At 49.5% G+C, this 13,304-nt stretch overlaps 4 protein-coding genes across 4 annotated transcripts; 2 read left to right on the forward strand and 2 right to left on the reverse strand.

The window, feature by feature from the left end:
* The first annotated feature begins 2,602 nt into the window (after nucleotides 1-2,602).
* Nucleotides 2,603-4,526, forward strand: CAOG_04415 (CTD small phosphatase). Its single transcript, XM_004348193.2, has 5 exons — nucleotides 2,603-2,899; nucleotides 2,993-3,120; nucleotides 3,214-3,324; nucleotides 3,426-3,575; nucleotides 3,692-4,526. Exons 1-5 carry the CDS (start codon nucleotides 2,830-2,832, stop codon nucleotides 4,004-4,006), a joined length of 774 nt encoding a protein of 257 aa, XP_004348243.1. The 5' UTR covers nucleotides 2,603-2,829; the 3' UTR covers nucleotides 4,007-4,526.
* CAOG_04416 (prefoldin) lies at nucleotides 4,419-5,828 on the reverse strand. Its single transcript, XM_004348194.2, has 4 exons — nucleotides 5,740-5,828; nucleotides 5,473-5,610; nucleotides 4,927-5,079; nucleotides 4,419-4,833 (listed from the first exon to the last, which is right to left on the reverse strand). Exons 1-4 carry the CDS (start codon nucleotides 5,791-5,793, stop codon nucleotides 4,594-4,596), a joined length of 585 nt encoding a protein of 194 aa, XP_004348244.1. The 5' UTR covers nucleotides 5,794-5,828; the 3' UTR covers nucleotides 4,419-4,593.
* Nucleotides 5,829-9,218: 3,390 nt separating this feature from the next.
* On the forward strand, nucleotides 9,219-11,771 carry CAOG_04417 (hypothetical protein; the record flags this gene model as incomplete). The annotated part of the gene is made up of 1 exon (XM_004348195.1): nucleotides 9,219-11,771. One exon carries the CDS (start codon nucleotides 9,219-9,221, stop codon nucleotides 11,769-11,771), a length of 2,553 nt encoding a protein of 850 aa, XP_004348245.1.
* A 14-nt stretch (nucleotides 11,772-11,785) lies between these two features.
* CAOG_04418 (hypothetical protein) lies at nucleotides 11,786-13,258 on the reverse strand. The gene is made up of 4 exons (XM_004348196.2): nucleotides 13,148-13,258; nucleotides 12,807-12,959; nucleotides 12,183-12,674; nucleotides 11,786-12,033 (listed from the first exon to the last, which is right to left on the reverse strand). Exons 1-4 carry the CDS (start codon nucleotides 13,208-13,210, stop codon nucleotides 11,911-11,913), a joined length of 831 nt encoding a protein of 276 aa, XP_004348246.1. The 5' UTR covers nucleotides 13,211-13,258; the 3' UTR covers nucleotides 11,786-11,910.
* Nucleotides 13,259-13,304: the final 46 nt, after the last annotated feature.

Here is a 13,304-nt window from a genome sequence, read left to right on the forward strand (position 1 = left end):
AACTGCTCGAACAGCCGCAAGCTCTGCTCACGTTGGTTCTTCGGTGTCACCAAGACCTTGATGCTGTTGCACTTTCTTGTTTCGGGACTTTTGGGGTGCGAATTTAAAGGCGCGCGTGCAACATTCGCAGATTGGCTTGTTCTCAGTCCTGGTCTGCCGTGCCTCAGACCCAACCAACGGAGCAGCAAGCGTGCACTCGCTCTCACTAGTTCACTGGCACGCAGTCTGCAGTGACGCTAGTCGCAGGGATCTAAACTGCCACCCAAAAAAGGCCCAAACGACATCACACCAAAACAACAAAAAAAACTACCAAAGCACCAAAAACACCAAAACCACCCGTCAGAGCAAATAATAAAAAAAAAAAGCTACAACAAGAAGGCAACAAAATTCACCACTGCCACGGAGTTGACCCTATGGAACTCTCGCTATAGAACTCACCGAAAATCATGAATTTCAGCAAGTCAGTCAAGTTTTTGTAAGCCTATTTTTATTATTTATTGTGATTGTGTTCCTTTTATTTTTCGGTTCTTTTTTTATTTTTTATTTTATTTTTATTATTATTATTATTTTGGATTTTTCGTGTCTTTCAGCCGCTGCTGCCCTCGACGGTGTGTTGGCCTGCTGGTCTTGCCGCTCTCAAGGCTGCTGCACTCAACCGGCTTTTCTTGTGTCTCCTCTTCAGCCCACTGACTGCTGTTCGTCCGTCAGCGCACAATGTGTGGCAGTGGCTTTTTTTTTTTTTTTTTTTCACCCCTCCCTCCTCTTTTTTTTTTTTTTTTTTTTTTGCCTGTTCTTCTTCTTTAGCTCATTTTTTTTTTCCCTTCTTCTTCTTCTTCTTTGACTTCTTTGGCGTCTGGCCGTATCGCGTGCATCAGTCATTCATTTGCGGTGCCTTGACCTCCCCCGACCCCCGCCCATCGTCGTTGTGGAGAGGACCGACGTTTTGACAGAGCCAGATTGGCATCAAAATTCGCATCCTTTTTATTTTTTGTATTTATTATTTTTTTCTATCAGTATTTCGGTTTCATCTTTTGTTTTTCAACTCTTTCGACCCGTACTATGCTCCACTCTCAACCGTGTCTCTTTCCACCGCGCACATGTTCTCCATCATAGAGGCGAGAGAGTGTTGGGTGGGAGAGAGAGGGGGGGGGAAAAGCTGCGATGCAATCAAACAAAAATTAACCACTCAACAGATTGATGGTGGCAATTGCATGCAGTAGTGCATTTTTCGTATGAGCTTTCTCGTTTTAGACGGGTTTGAGTGACTGATAGTAGCTGGACCCACAAAAACGAAAAAAAAAAAAAAATCTCATCGCTCTCCGGTCGCCCTCTTTTCTTCCTCCATCCCAAATCCTCCTTTGGTCTTCGCTCTGGCAAACGCCTTGAGGCTCTGTAGGCCAACAGCCCGCCATTGCCCCCCGGACGCCCCATTCCTGCTCCAAATCGCCCATCAAAGAAAACACAAAAAATCCGTTTGAATCAATCTGTCTCATGGCTTTCAACAGCTTGTGACTGTGCGGTTGCATGGAATTGGCTCTGGGCGCTTTGCTTGGATGCACCAATCCATGCGCTGCTCCGTCGCCCTGCGGTGTCTGCGCTCGCTCGCTTTTCAGGCGTCATCTTTGGCTTGAGGTGCAAAGCGATCACACTGGCTTTTTGCTCTTTTTTTTTTTTTTCCTTTTTTTTTTTTTTTTATTGTCCTCGGCCATCCTCTGCTGCTCCGCTTGCATCGCTCTCCTTCGATCTTGTCGTTGTACGTCCGACGTGCGATTGCTTCTCCAGGCTTGTCCTTGGAAGATGAGGAGCGGGCGGGCGGTTGCTACGTCGACTGGTGGCCGGTGGGGTTGGGTTCCGGTTGCAATTCTGGTTTCGATCCAACTTTACGTTGTTGTTGTGCTTTTTTTTTTTTTTCTATTTCTTTTTTTGAAGTGTGGTTTTTTTTTTTTTTTTCAATGTTCCTTCCTTTTGTTTCTCGTTCCATCTCGCTGTGTTTCTCTCTCTCTATCGATCTGTCTCTTCTTTTTGTGTGTGTGTGTGGGACGGGTGTTGACTGCCCAATGCAAGAGTTACTCCTGCACCCGCGGCAGAGCGGAGCGAACACTATGCGAATCGCGCTTTCGTCACGTTGGCGCTGCTGAGTGCCACACTCCCAATCCGCCCCATCGCAACAGCCCCTCGTCACGACCTCTCGTCTCTTCCTCGCCATCATCCGTTGCTTTTGATGGCGACTGCACTATTTTGTTTTGTTACATGCATGCTCCACTCGAGTGTCTGGTGGGCGCGAGCACGGCATTGTTTCTTCCTTGTTTTTGGTTTTCTTTTCCTTGTCTTTTTTTTTTTTCCGAATGAGCAATCCCTTGGCACCCCTTGTGACTCTCTCTCTCTTGCCTGCGTGTGTCTGCCACGGGATGGGCGGCTCTGTTTTTTGGCTCCATTGTATCTCCACCGCTTTGCACCCTTGCTTGATTGTGTCTCTGTCGTTGGCATGTTATTGCGGAGTGTTTTTTTTTTTTCCTTTGCTTGATGCTTGTGTGCGGTTCTTTTTTTCTTTTTCTTTTTCTTTCCCATAGAGTTCTTTTTGGCACTCACCCCTCAGCCTGCTCTGCATTTGTTCTTTGTCTGTACACGCAGGAAACACTCCAACTTGCTCTCTGTTCGTTTCGTCTTTGCCTCCCGGGTCGTTCTGTTTTTTTTTTCTCGCTCCGTCCACCTTTAATTTTTGCCGAGTCTTTGGCTGTCTTTTGGAAAAAGCCAAAAGCCAAGCAAAGTAGCTCTTTCTAGTCTCAACAGCAACCCGTCGCGCTGCTTTTATTTTCACGCAATCCACCAATGAGTGATGCACCCTCTATTATAACCCAGGTCAACCGGGACGGCACGCCTGCACACACAGCAGCAGGAGGTAATAACGATTGTCGCTTGTTTCGCTTTGATCCTTCAACAAACACCCCACACACACGTTTTGCTCACCGTTATGGTGCTTTTTTTTTTCCAGGCAAATCTGCCCAAAAAGCCAAGTACCCAGCAAGGCGAGGAATCTGGTCGTTGCTGTTCTGTTGCGGTCGGGGCACGCAAGAAGCCGAGAGCCCCGAGCATGTCACAGACCGAACAGTTACTGAATCTGTAAGTGCTTCGATCCGATGCCCTTCTTCTTTGGATGTGATCGAGGGCGGTGGTGCTGACTTTGTTCTGTTGTTCCTTCCTAAAAAAAATTAGCAATCGGACTACAATGGCGAACCCCTTCTTGGGCCACTCCGCAAGGATGACAAAGGAAGGAAATGTCTAGTATTGGACCTCGACGAAACCCTGGTCCACAGCTCCTTCCGGGTAAATACATACGGGGCTGGCACTGCTTTTTTTTGTTTGTTTGTTTCCAACGGCCTTTCACTTGCTCACCTGCCGCACTCTTGTCTCTGGTACCTTCACAGCCCATCCCTAATCCTGATTACATCATCCCTGTTGAGATTGAAGGCATTGTCCACCAAGTCTATGTCTTGAAGCGCCCCTACGTGGATGAGTTTTTGAAACGAGTCGGCCAATTGTTTGAGTGTGTTTTATTCACTGCCAGTCTTGCCAAGGTATGTCCGGAGCTTGTGTGTTGCGATACTGCTGTCGAGTGAGACATGTTGGTTGATAATGTGGAATACTCACCATTGCCCCTCGTTCTTCTGATTCTCTTCCTGCCAACAAACAGTATGCCGACCCAGTGTCCGATCTACTGGACAAGGATCGGGTTTTGCGCTCGCGCTTGTTCCGCGAGTCGTGTGTGCAGCACCGTGGCAACTACGTCAAGGACTTGAGCCGCCTGGGTCGCGAGCTGAGCCAGACGGTGATCATTGACAACTCCCCCGCATCGTACGCCTTCCACCCTGACTATGCGATTCCCATCGTCACATGGTTTGACGACAAGAACGACACTGCATTGTTGGACCTCATCCCATTCCTCGAGTACATTGCCAAAGTGGACAACGTCCAGACGGCGCTGCGTGCCAAGCCCCCACCGCGCTAAACAAGTCAAAAAGTGGCAACCCAGTCATTCGGAGAGCAAAACAGGCGGCAAATGCGGGAGGGGAGAAAGGGGGGTTTGGAAACAAACACACCTTTTTTCTTTCTCTTGTTCTTTTGTTTTCTGGCCTGTTTCTCGCCGTTTTCTTGCCATCTTTTCTCGCAAGAGTGTGCGTTACGGTATTCTTCCGCTATTCGCCCATGATGTTTCTTAACGCTGTTAACCTTTGTTTTGTTTTGTTGCTGCGAACCAGCACGCGTTTATAGCTCTGCTTGTTCGTGCGTTTCTCTTTTGTGGGGTGTGTTTGTGTGTGTGTGTGTGTGTGTACTGGAGTTTTCCCGTATCGTGATTGGGTTGTATGTGTGGCTGTACCTTGGTGGCGAACTTTGGATTTTTTTGGTGTCCTCCTCCATGCTTGTTTTTCTGTTGTGTGGCGTTTGCGTGTCATTCGGTGTATTGTTGTCAAAAGATTTCTTTTTTTCAATTTCATGATGCAACGTGAAAGAGCTGAGAGAGAAACACTAACAACGAATGCGAGAAGTTGGCCTTTTTTTTTTTTCATTCTTTTGTTCAAATTGGTTGAGGTCGAGTTACTTCTTGGCTGCTGGTGCTGCGCTTGAAGCGGGTGCCGCGGCGTTTTGCTTGTCCTTTTTCTTTTGAGCAACGCCCCAGTTGTGCAGCCGTGCAATGTTAACTTCCATTGTCGTGAGTTGCTCCTTGACAAACCCAAGATCCTCGCCGAGCTGATCAGAGTTGCGCTGGGCCTTCTGGAGGTTGCCTTGCAGCAGAGTTTGGGCCTCGTCGATGTCGTACTCGAGCATGACGTTCGCCTGTCAATGGGACACGACCCGCAGGAGTGTTAGGACCAGAAATACACACACACACACACACAAACAAGGGGAGCAGGAAATTCTGTCACGTACACCAAGCCAAAGGCCAACTTTCGATGTGGGCTTGATGTCAGCGGTGGCGTAAAGGTTGTCGCAGAGCTCAAACTGTGTTCGGATCGGCTCGGAATCGTGCTGCTTCTCCTTCAGGTGCGCAATGGCATCGAGGGCAGACTGCATTTCCGGAACCTGTGTGTGTGGACACAGCCGAAAAAAAAATCGTTGCAGTAGGATTCAAACAATGTCATCAAAGAATGCATAGCATGTACAAGAAGAAGTGAGCGACAGTGAGGGTGCATAGAATTCATAGAAACGTCAAAGTCAGCTTTTCGACCCAAAAAACAAAAAAATACAAAAAATACTAATAAAAATCTGAAACACATGCTGGCAAAGCTCGTCGACGCTCGGCCTGTCTCTGTGCGCAGCTCGAATCAACGAGCTCAGAGACGAGACAGATGTGGCTTTTTTGTCATCCGCAGTGTTGTGGCGGAAGCGAGCGCGCGAAAGAGAGTTGTTGCACTGCGATCGAGATCTCTGGAACACACAAGCACGACACAAGCGAGAATCCCCCCCCCCACTGACCTTGGTGATGAGGGTGCGCTTGCGCTGTGCAAGAGAGGCCTCGAGCGTCTTGTACTGCTGGTGTTGGGTCTGGAAGCGCTCCATGGCGCCCTCGAGGCCACCGCTGGCGTTGCTGGCGAGGAAGGCCTCAATGTCGGTCTGCACAATTCCAGCAACAACGGACAGAGAAGCAGGGTTAGGGAATCGTGCAAAGCTGAGCTGGATGAGCTTGTGCCGAGTGTGCATATGGAATGGCGAGGGTGGGGCAGGGCAGAGCAGGGCACTTGCAATGAAGACGGCCTTTGGGATGGCAGTTCTGGGCTTTTCGGCTTCAGCACTCATTCACGTTCAACGCCAGATTAGACGACTGGCACGCTGCGTCGCCGTCCCAATCGAGCATGCACTCGGTGTGAAATATGGTTTCATGTTTATTGACAGTGTGTCTGTCGAGTGTGGGGGACTTGATCGCGGGGAAACGAGACGGTGAACATTGGATGGAAATTCAAAGTACAGTACGCAACCGTTGTACTCGTCGCGCCGCCGTCAGTTTTGATAATTGTGATATCTCGGATTTTGTAAGTTTGATTTAGAGTCGTTGGTCCAGAAACGACGATTGGTTGACAAAATTGACACTTTGGTGAATATTGCTCATGTCAACTGAAAAAACCAGGATTCTGCCAAATTGCCATTCACAGCCGCTCACAGTGAAAAAAGCTACCGCGGTATTTTTTGTCATTTTGATGGGTTTTGTCGTTTTTGACTCGATAGACAGGTTTTACGGTCACGGAGATTTCGATGTTGCCATAAAAAGGCAAATAGCCGTGCTCATGAGACCACAACATTCCTCCGTCCTTTTTTTTTCACGCCTCCAGGGTTTTTTTTTTTATTTATTATTATTATTATTATTTTTTTCGATTAATAATATTTTTATTTTTATTTTTATTTTTTTTGAGCCATAAATAAATTCATTGCTCGCTGATCGCGGTGCTGTCGTGAACGAGAGCATCCGCGATTGCGAGAACCATTCTCGAGCCATTGCGTCTCGATGGCGATGAAGCCAATGCACAACGAGAACGAGACACGGGAAGCGGTGCAGGTGTTGGGACGGGCAGAAAAGTGAACGGGCGCACTTGAGGTTGTCGCATTGTCCCGCGTGTCGACATCCACAGTGCTGGAGGATGCGGTCGAAGGTGGGAGAGTGGTTGTTCCTGCGTGTGAAGCAGCTGCTGGTCGTGCATCTGTATCCATTGCCGTGCCGCATCCGCCACGACTGGAGTGGCTGGAAGAGGGGACTGGGCTGTTGCTTCATTGTTGACCAGAGCGAACGCTACGGACGGCAGACTTACATCATCCGCTGCCGACACGAGAAGAGACGCTTCCTCCGTTCTCCGCTGACAGTCTTGAAATGAATTCAAGGCTTGCTTGTTGATCTGATCCACACATCCAAACAAACAACCCAATCAAAAAATTAGCCAAGTTGAATTTTCGTTTGCTGAAAATTCACCATCTCAAGAACAGTGTGTTTCCCGCGCTTTTACTATCAGTTTCAACACCGTGCTCTCAAAAACTGGATTGAAATTGAAGCTCAAAATCCCTTTTCACCCTCCCCAGCGTCCGCGTTCCCCGAATTCACGCCAATCGCGACGCAATTCCGTCAAGGAAGCCATGACAATTACAATATGCTTGGCGGCAGCGCGCTCCGGCGAACGGCTGCTGATCTGCAGGACCGAGAGCAAACTGAAAGCTCGTTTTCGCGCGCTTTTTGCTTTTCTTCTTTTTTTTTTTTTTTCTTTCACCATGCGTGTTCTTTGTTCTTTCTGATGTGTGTTGAAAGAATTGCTCTCTCAGGAGGAGAACGATTGTAATTGGTCATGACTTACGTTCCCGCACTGCGAAGGACAGATACGATTCGCTCGCTCGGAATCTGTTGGTGCTGATTCGACATTTGCAATGCAAAAGAAAGAAAAAATACAATGCTTTTTGCAATGAAATAATAAAATAAAAGTAAGTAAAATAAAATACAAAGACTGTGGAGAACAGAAAATAAAATAAAATAAATAAAAATAAAAAATAAAAAAATAAAAAAATAAAATAAAACCATTGGAGTGACATTGGTTTTTCTTTTTCTTTTTTTTCTTTTTTTTTTCTTTTATTTTTTTGTTTGAGTGCATTGCTTTTTCCATTGTCAAAAAAAAAAAAAAAAAAGGCAAAAAGAGCAAAAGCAGGGAATCGAACCTCGTCAGGCGCGAAAGATGCACAGTGACGGCTCAACTGTTGTCCGGTTGGGCAAAACGCTACTTGATGCATCAGTGCCTAAATGTGAAACGTCTCAAGACTTTTTGACGTCCCGTCGTCTGACAATCACATAATTAATCTCTAGAATATAATGTGCCAATCGGCTGGTTGATTGCGGCAAGCAGGAGCTGGAAATTCGCTCGTAAAGTTTACCGGCAACTTTGGAACGGCCTTTTGGTCGTCCTACGGCTCTCTACCTCGCAGCTCATGATCAATTATGATGTGTATAATTGTAACAAGTATGTATGCTTGTGTTGGACAGTTGTAGTTCTCGATAATGATGAGAACATGTTCATGGGCGATACTTTGAATGAATCCGACTGAAACTGCTATGTTCACAGCCCACTTGCTGATGATGCGCCAAACCAGTCTCCACTATTTTGACCGCAACCATAGCACAAACGCAAAGAACATATCACTGCCAATCACTCCGTCCCAGGAGTGTACCGGAAAACGAGATTGTCAGCTGGCATCGACCTCGATTGTCGCACGCAGAATTCTGCACACGTATTTGCGATGCTAGAGCTTACCACCGAGACCGATTTTTGACTATATGGTCATGAATTATATTTGAATCATTACGGGGTAGATTCGAGGCTGACTGCTCCATGCCGATTGGAAGAAATGGATACAGGAAACACGTCCGATTATTGAAGGATAATGAACAATAATCTGTTTCACGTCCTTTTCCGTTGCGGCTGCGGGCCTTGCACAGCGATATTCGACAAAGATCCACGATGTCCGTTTGTGTGGCATACACAGGTTGTCTGCGCCAGACATGTCCGTGATCAGTTGCTCCCAAGGGAGAAGTACGTCTGCGCTTGTATCAATTGCATCGTTGATGATTGGTAGGAATACAATGAAACACATTGAAAAAAATAAAAAAATAAAAAAATAAATCAAAAATAAAATACAATAAATCAAAAATAAAATAAAAAAAATGAAAAAAATCCCAAACGGGACGACTGCCACAAAAAATGAAAAAGAAAAATTCGCAAAAATCGAAAAAAATGAAAATAAAATCGAAAAAAAATCAAAAAAATCACACAGCCGACGGAAAACACGCCTGCACCAGACACTCTAAACTGCTTTCGCCTGGATCTGCTCTCTGGATGGAGCTACACGAACGCCCGTTGCAGTGTTCGAATGTACACACGCAGGACAATACACTGTCAAAGGCACAGAGCCCAGGGACGCGTTTTTATCGAGCTCGACATAACGGGGTAGACCGGTAAAACGGTTTCTTTTTTCACTGTGGCTGCAACAAAAAATCATGTCACTTAGGTAAGCACAACAACAATGTATTTGTAATCGTGACCTGAAAGCCCGCTAATCCGAGCAGGGTTGACACCATTCTCAAACTTTGACCGCCTGTCATTCTTGCTTTTTGTTTTTTGTTTGATCGCTTCCAAAGTCTCAAAAGACACCTGACTGAAGATCGGCACTTTAGCTAAAACCAAAACCTCCCAAAAATGCTGATCCAAAGCATCCCGGCTCGGAAGCCGATCAACGCGACGACGGCCAAATCGCTGCGGATTGTCGCGCCGTTACTTGTTGCTCCCGAAGACCAACTGCATCCCAGAGCACGACCGACGCCCACATCCATCGCCAGTCATGCTACTCCAATAGCCTCTGCTGCTAGAAGTGCACCGGGCATGAAGAGTCGGGCGGGCTCGACTGCAGCTGCTGGCAGTGGAACCGCAGGGACGCGTGAAACAGCAGCGCGAAACGGTTTCAAAACCGCTTCAAATCCTAGTTCTGCAAGCAGCACGACTGCAGCGTCAAAGCACCAATCCGGCGATGTAAGCCAGCAGTGGAATGCGTGGCATCGTCAAATCGAGCGTTTGGAGGCTGCACGGAGGCTGCTTGCGGGAACAAGCTTGACCTCGAGCGCGGGAGTCGCCGCCGCGATTGAGCGGCACGTCGCCTATCTCCAAGTGCTCGACCAGTCCGGCGACGCCTGGGACAAGCTGTGCGCAGAGTACGTGTCCTTTGTTTCGAGCACCGACAAGGGCAAAAAGCTGCAAAAGAAGGGCGGCGTGCCGACGCTCCCGGCAGTGTTTCATTGGCTCGAAGCCGGAACCAAGGCAGTCGAAGTCGCTCATAGTAGCCTGGCCACCGAGCGTGCTACCGTTGTGTATAACATTGGCGCTCTTTACTCGCTGCTGGCGGCGAGCCAGGTCATGTGGGATACGGATGGCATTCGCCAAGCGTGCAAGTACCTCCAAATCTCAGCAGCCATCTTCCTGCAGCTGCGAGACGAGTTGGCACAGAGTCCATCACCAACCACGGCCCGCGACCTCGAGCAAGAGACACTGGCCGTCATGACACACCTGGCCATTGTTCAAGCGCACGAGTGTCTGTGGACTGCCATTGTTGTATTTGCCGGAGCAACTGGCACCCTTCCCAGTGACTCTTCCCCTGGCAGCAGCGACCCTCTTGCACGCCAACAGGTGTTGTCATCGCAGCAGCAGCAGCAGCAGGCACCCTCGTCTCCTTCTGGGCAGGCTACCAATGGACTTGACGCGATGGCTCAGGAGCTCATCGACGGGATGCAACGCGAGGAGTCCAGTGACGCCGTGGCAGCGATGCCTGCTTCGTTGGCGTCGACGATTTCTGCAGTCACGCTCTCAAAGGTCGCTGCTCACATCGCGGACGAGTACCGGTTTCTCCTTCTTGGCCTGGGGGTTTCTCCCACAGCCATCACACCCGCCGTGATCGGGGCAGTTCCAACGCTTGCGCATCCCTTTGCCGCGACTTCATACGAGACGGGCACTTTTTACAAGCCCGCGAGCTCCACGCCAACGGGTCCAACCAAGCACGTTCGAATCGAAACGTGCGATGCGCTGGAGAGTCTTGTGCATCGGGCCAGCCAGCGGAAGGCCAAGGATCGATTCCAGTTTCCGGCAGACTGGCAATCGGTCTTTGATGTCAAGCGCGATTGGTTTTTGAGCGAGGCCCACCACTTTCGAGCCCGAGCACTGTTCAACAGCGAGGCGTATGGTGACGCGGTCGTTCATTCCGCCATGGCAGTATCTCTCGGTACAGCCGCAGTAGGTAAAGCTGCACACTTTAGGGTTCTCAACGAGAGCGCCAAGCACTGGGCAATCGCACTGCGAGACCGGATTTCGCCACAACAGGCGCGTTTTGACCGCGAAAACCGGACCGTGTACTTTTCTCGCATTCCCGCTGGGTCTGAGCTGTATCCGCCTGCACGAAGCTCAGTGCTTCGGCCGCTGACAGACCTTGTTCCGGGTATTTTGAACGGTACGCTCGCTACTGGAGGTGTGCCATTGACAAGGCCGATCCACCAGGAAGAACAGACCCCGGCAAGAGAAACGGGTCAGCCGGACGAAGATGGCTCTCGGATCTCTGTCTCCAGTGCAGAAAATCGTCCGCCTGGAACAGGGGAGGCGAACGATACAGCTTTGGACAAACCATCAGCGCAGCCTGCCACCAACCCAAAGATGCTCGCGTCTCCCGATCAGGCGGAGGCTCAAATCACACCAAGGCAGCTGACCGCAGCCGAGCTGCAACATGAATTGACAGCGCGTATTGCGGAGGTGCAGGACATGCTGCACGACCTTGCCCTCATCCGAAATGCTCCTGATCTCGCCAGCGCGGTGGCTTGCGACGAGTGTCAGCAAGTGTTGGTGTATCTCGACTGTGTGGAAGATTGCGAGACGTCGGATTTTGACACCCTGGCACACTGCAAACTTCCCCATTGCAGCGAGGTGCGACAGTTGTGGGAGCTCTTGTGCAAAGCGTCCAAGTCGAAAGCAACTGCCGAGTCATCCGAGTCGCGCCGCACCATCGAGCGTCTGACTGTGACATTGACCCTTCTGGATCAAATCGAGGCCGCAGTGCAAAGCTCCATTCACGAGCTTGAACGACTGGCGGATGTGCTCGGCGAAGAGCCGCAACAAGGCGAGCCGTGCAGCGCGCGACGAGCCTCACTCCATGCCACCTGCGAAGGCCAACTTGCCGCTTGCAAACTGCTTTCTGCCAAGCTTGATCAGTACTGAAGCGAGGGGCTACTACACTGTAAAGTTGCGTTTCTTGGACGCGTTTGTGATAATTTAAACATACAACGATTTTCGATGGATCTGTGATTTTCAGCATTCAACAACTACGATAGTGACAGACAAAGTCAAAGTGATTTGCTCAAATCACGGCCCGCGACAAGCCTGGAGCAAAGAATGTGACTGTGTGGTCTTGAATTTTGTAGTGGAGCTTGGACTGAGGCGCTGGTCGTTCGTCCAGCCCTGAAGCGCGCGAAATATACAACTGATTGCGGAGGCAAGGCAGAGGAGGCAAAAAGATCCCCAGGGTGACCAAAGGACAGTGAGATGTGCTTGGCAGAAACAAGGAAACCACAAAAGAAGCGGCAACCAAAACTACAAAGTACAAAAATCGACCAAACAAACAATTCTCACCTGGCCATGCACATCCTTGGAATAGCCGCTAGGCAGGCCAGACACGGTTAGTGTGACCTGGGCCTGATGTTTGAGAGTGGCAAACAGGGCTTTGGCGCCGCCAAACAGGGCGTCGGCGTGAACAGAAACCACCAAGCAGGGGGCGGGGGCAACGAGTGGGAATGACCGACAAGAGTGAATAAAGCCAAGTAGCGCAGCAGGGGTGATGGCACCGCCAGTTGCATGGAACAGGGTGTCAACCGAGTCCAAGATGATGCAAACGGGCGTTTGCGTTGCGTCTTCACCAGCTGGATTTGCCGCGCGCCGACTGGCTTCCATCGCCTTCAATGTGTCTTGAATCCTCTGGTGTAGCTCCTTGAGCGGAGCAGGGTTGCTCAAATCGAGGTGAAAGTCTCCAGAAGAAGGTTGCGATTGAGCGTCGGTCGACGGCACATCGAGCCCTCCGATGAAACGAAACATGCCACGCGCCTCGAGTTGTGCCAGGTTGATGCCCTGCATATTGCATTCCCAAAAGCATAGACACACAATTGTGTTGGCAAATGTGAGTTCATGTGCTATGAACCGACGAGAATGGGACAAAAGTGCGGCCAATGCGCAGCCCGATCGAAGCACCAATTTTTTTACCAGCTTGCGTGCCACAAGTGCAAAGTGATTCTGGATGTGTGCGAATGACACGAGCACGACGGCGGCGCCAGTCTTGAGGTGCGTGGCGAGCCAGTGGTGCAGCAGGAAGCCGCCGTCCGCCTCGAGTGTGTCAGCGCACAGCACCAGCGAGCCCTGACAACCAAGCAAGCAAAGCAGGCTTCCATCGTGAGGATACGTGCATGATGATGGCCAAGATGGACGAGCTTTCATGTTGGCCGTTGGGCTGATGTCAAAAGCCGAATGAATGCCCCTGCCAATATCGACCCCGTATGCAATGCTATTCACCAAGCACTAGTAGTCAATAATGCTGTTGGCCTCACCTGCAGCTCGGTTGGTGGAGCAGTGTTGGACAGGCTCAGCGCTGCGTTCAACCCCTCAAACATTTGGAGTCTGAGAGAACGAGAGAATGAAACAAAAAAACAAACTGAAATATACAAAAAAAGGAAGAGTGACAGTTTTTGTTGTTGTTGTTGTTGT

Source organism: Capsaspora owczarzaki, assembly GCF_000151315.2.
Source record: "Capsaspora owczarzaki ATCC 30864 unplaced genomic scaffold supercont2.6, whole genome shotgun sequence".
Lineage (NCBI taxonomy): Eukaryota > Filasterea > Ministeriida > Capsasporidae > Capsaspora > Capsaspora owczarzaki.

Excerpts from the sequence above, each read along its gene's own strand:
- CAOG_04415 (XM_004348193.2), top strand. The coding sequence starts at position 2,830 with ATGAGTGATGCACCCTCTATTATAACCCAGGTCAACCGGGACGGCACG. Across the intron at positions 2,900-2,992 it reads TGCACACACAGCAGCAGGAG|GCAAATCTGCCCAAAAAGCC; the intron begins GTAATAACGATT and ends TTTTTTTTCCAG. Across the intron at positions 3,576-3,691 it reads TCACTGCCAGTCTTGCCAAG|TATGCCGACCCAGTGTCCGA; the intron begins GTATGTCCGGAG and ends GCCAACAAACAG.
- CAOG_04416 (XM_004348194.2), bottom strand. The coding sequence starts at position 5,793 with ATGAGTGCTGAAGCCGAAAAGCCCAGAACTGCCATCCCAAAGGCCGTC. Across the intron at positions 5,611-5,739 it reads TCCCAAAGGCCGTCTTCATT|ACCGACATTGAGGCCTTCCT; the intron begins GCAAGTGCCCTG and ends GGAATTGTGCAG. Across the intron at positions 4,834-4,926 it reads AAGTTGGCCTTTGGCTTGGT|GCGAACGTCATGCTCGAGTA; the intron begins GTACGTGACAGA and ends TCCCATTGACAG.
- CAOG_04418 (XM_004348196.2), bottom strand. The coding sequence starts at position 13,210 with ATGTTTGAGGGGTTGAACGCAGCGCTGAGCCTGTCCAACACTGCTCCA. Across the intron at positions 12,960-13,147 it reads CTCCACCAACCGAGCTGCAG|GGCTCGCTGGTGCTGTGCGC; the intron begins GTGAGGCCAACA and ends CTTGGTTGTCAG. Across the intron at positions 12,675-12,806 it reads CACTTGTGGCACGCAAGCTG|GGCATCAACCTGGCACAACT; the intron begins GTAAAAAAATTG and ends TGCAATATGCAG.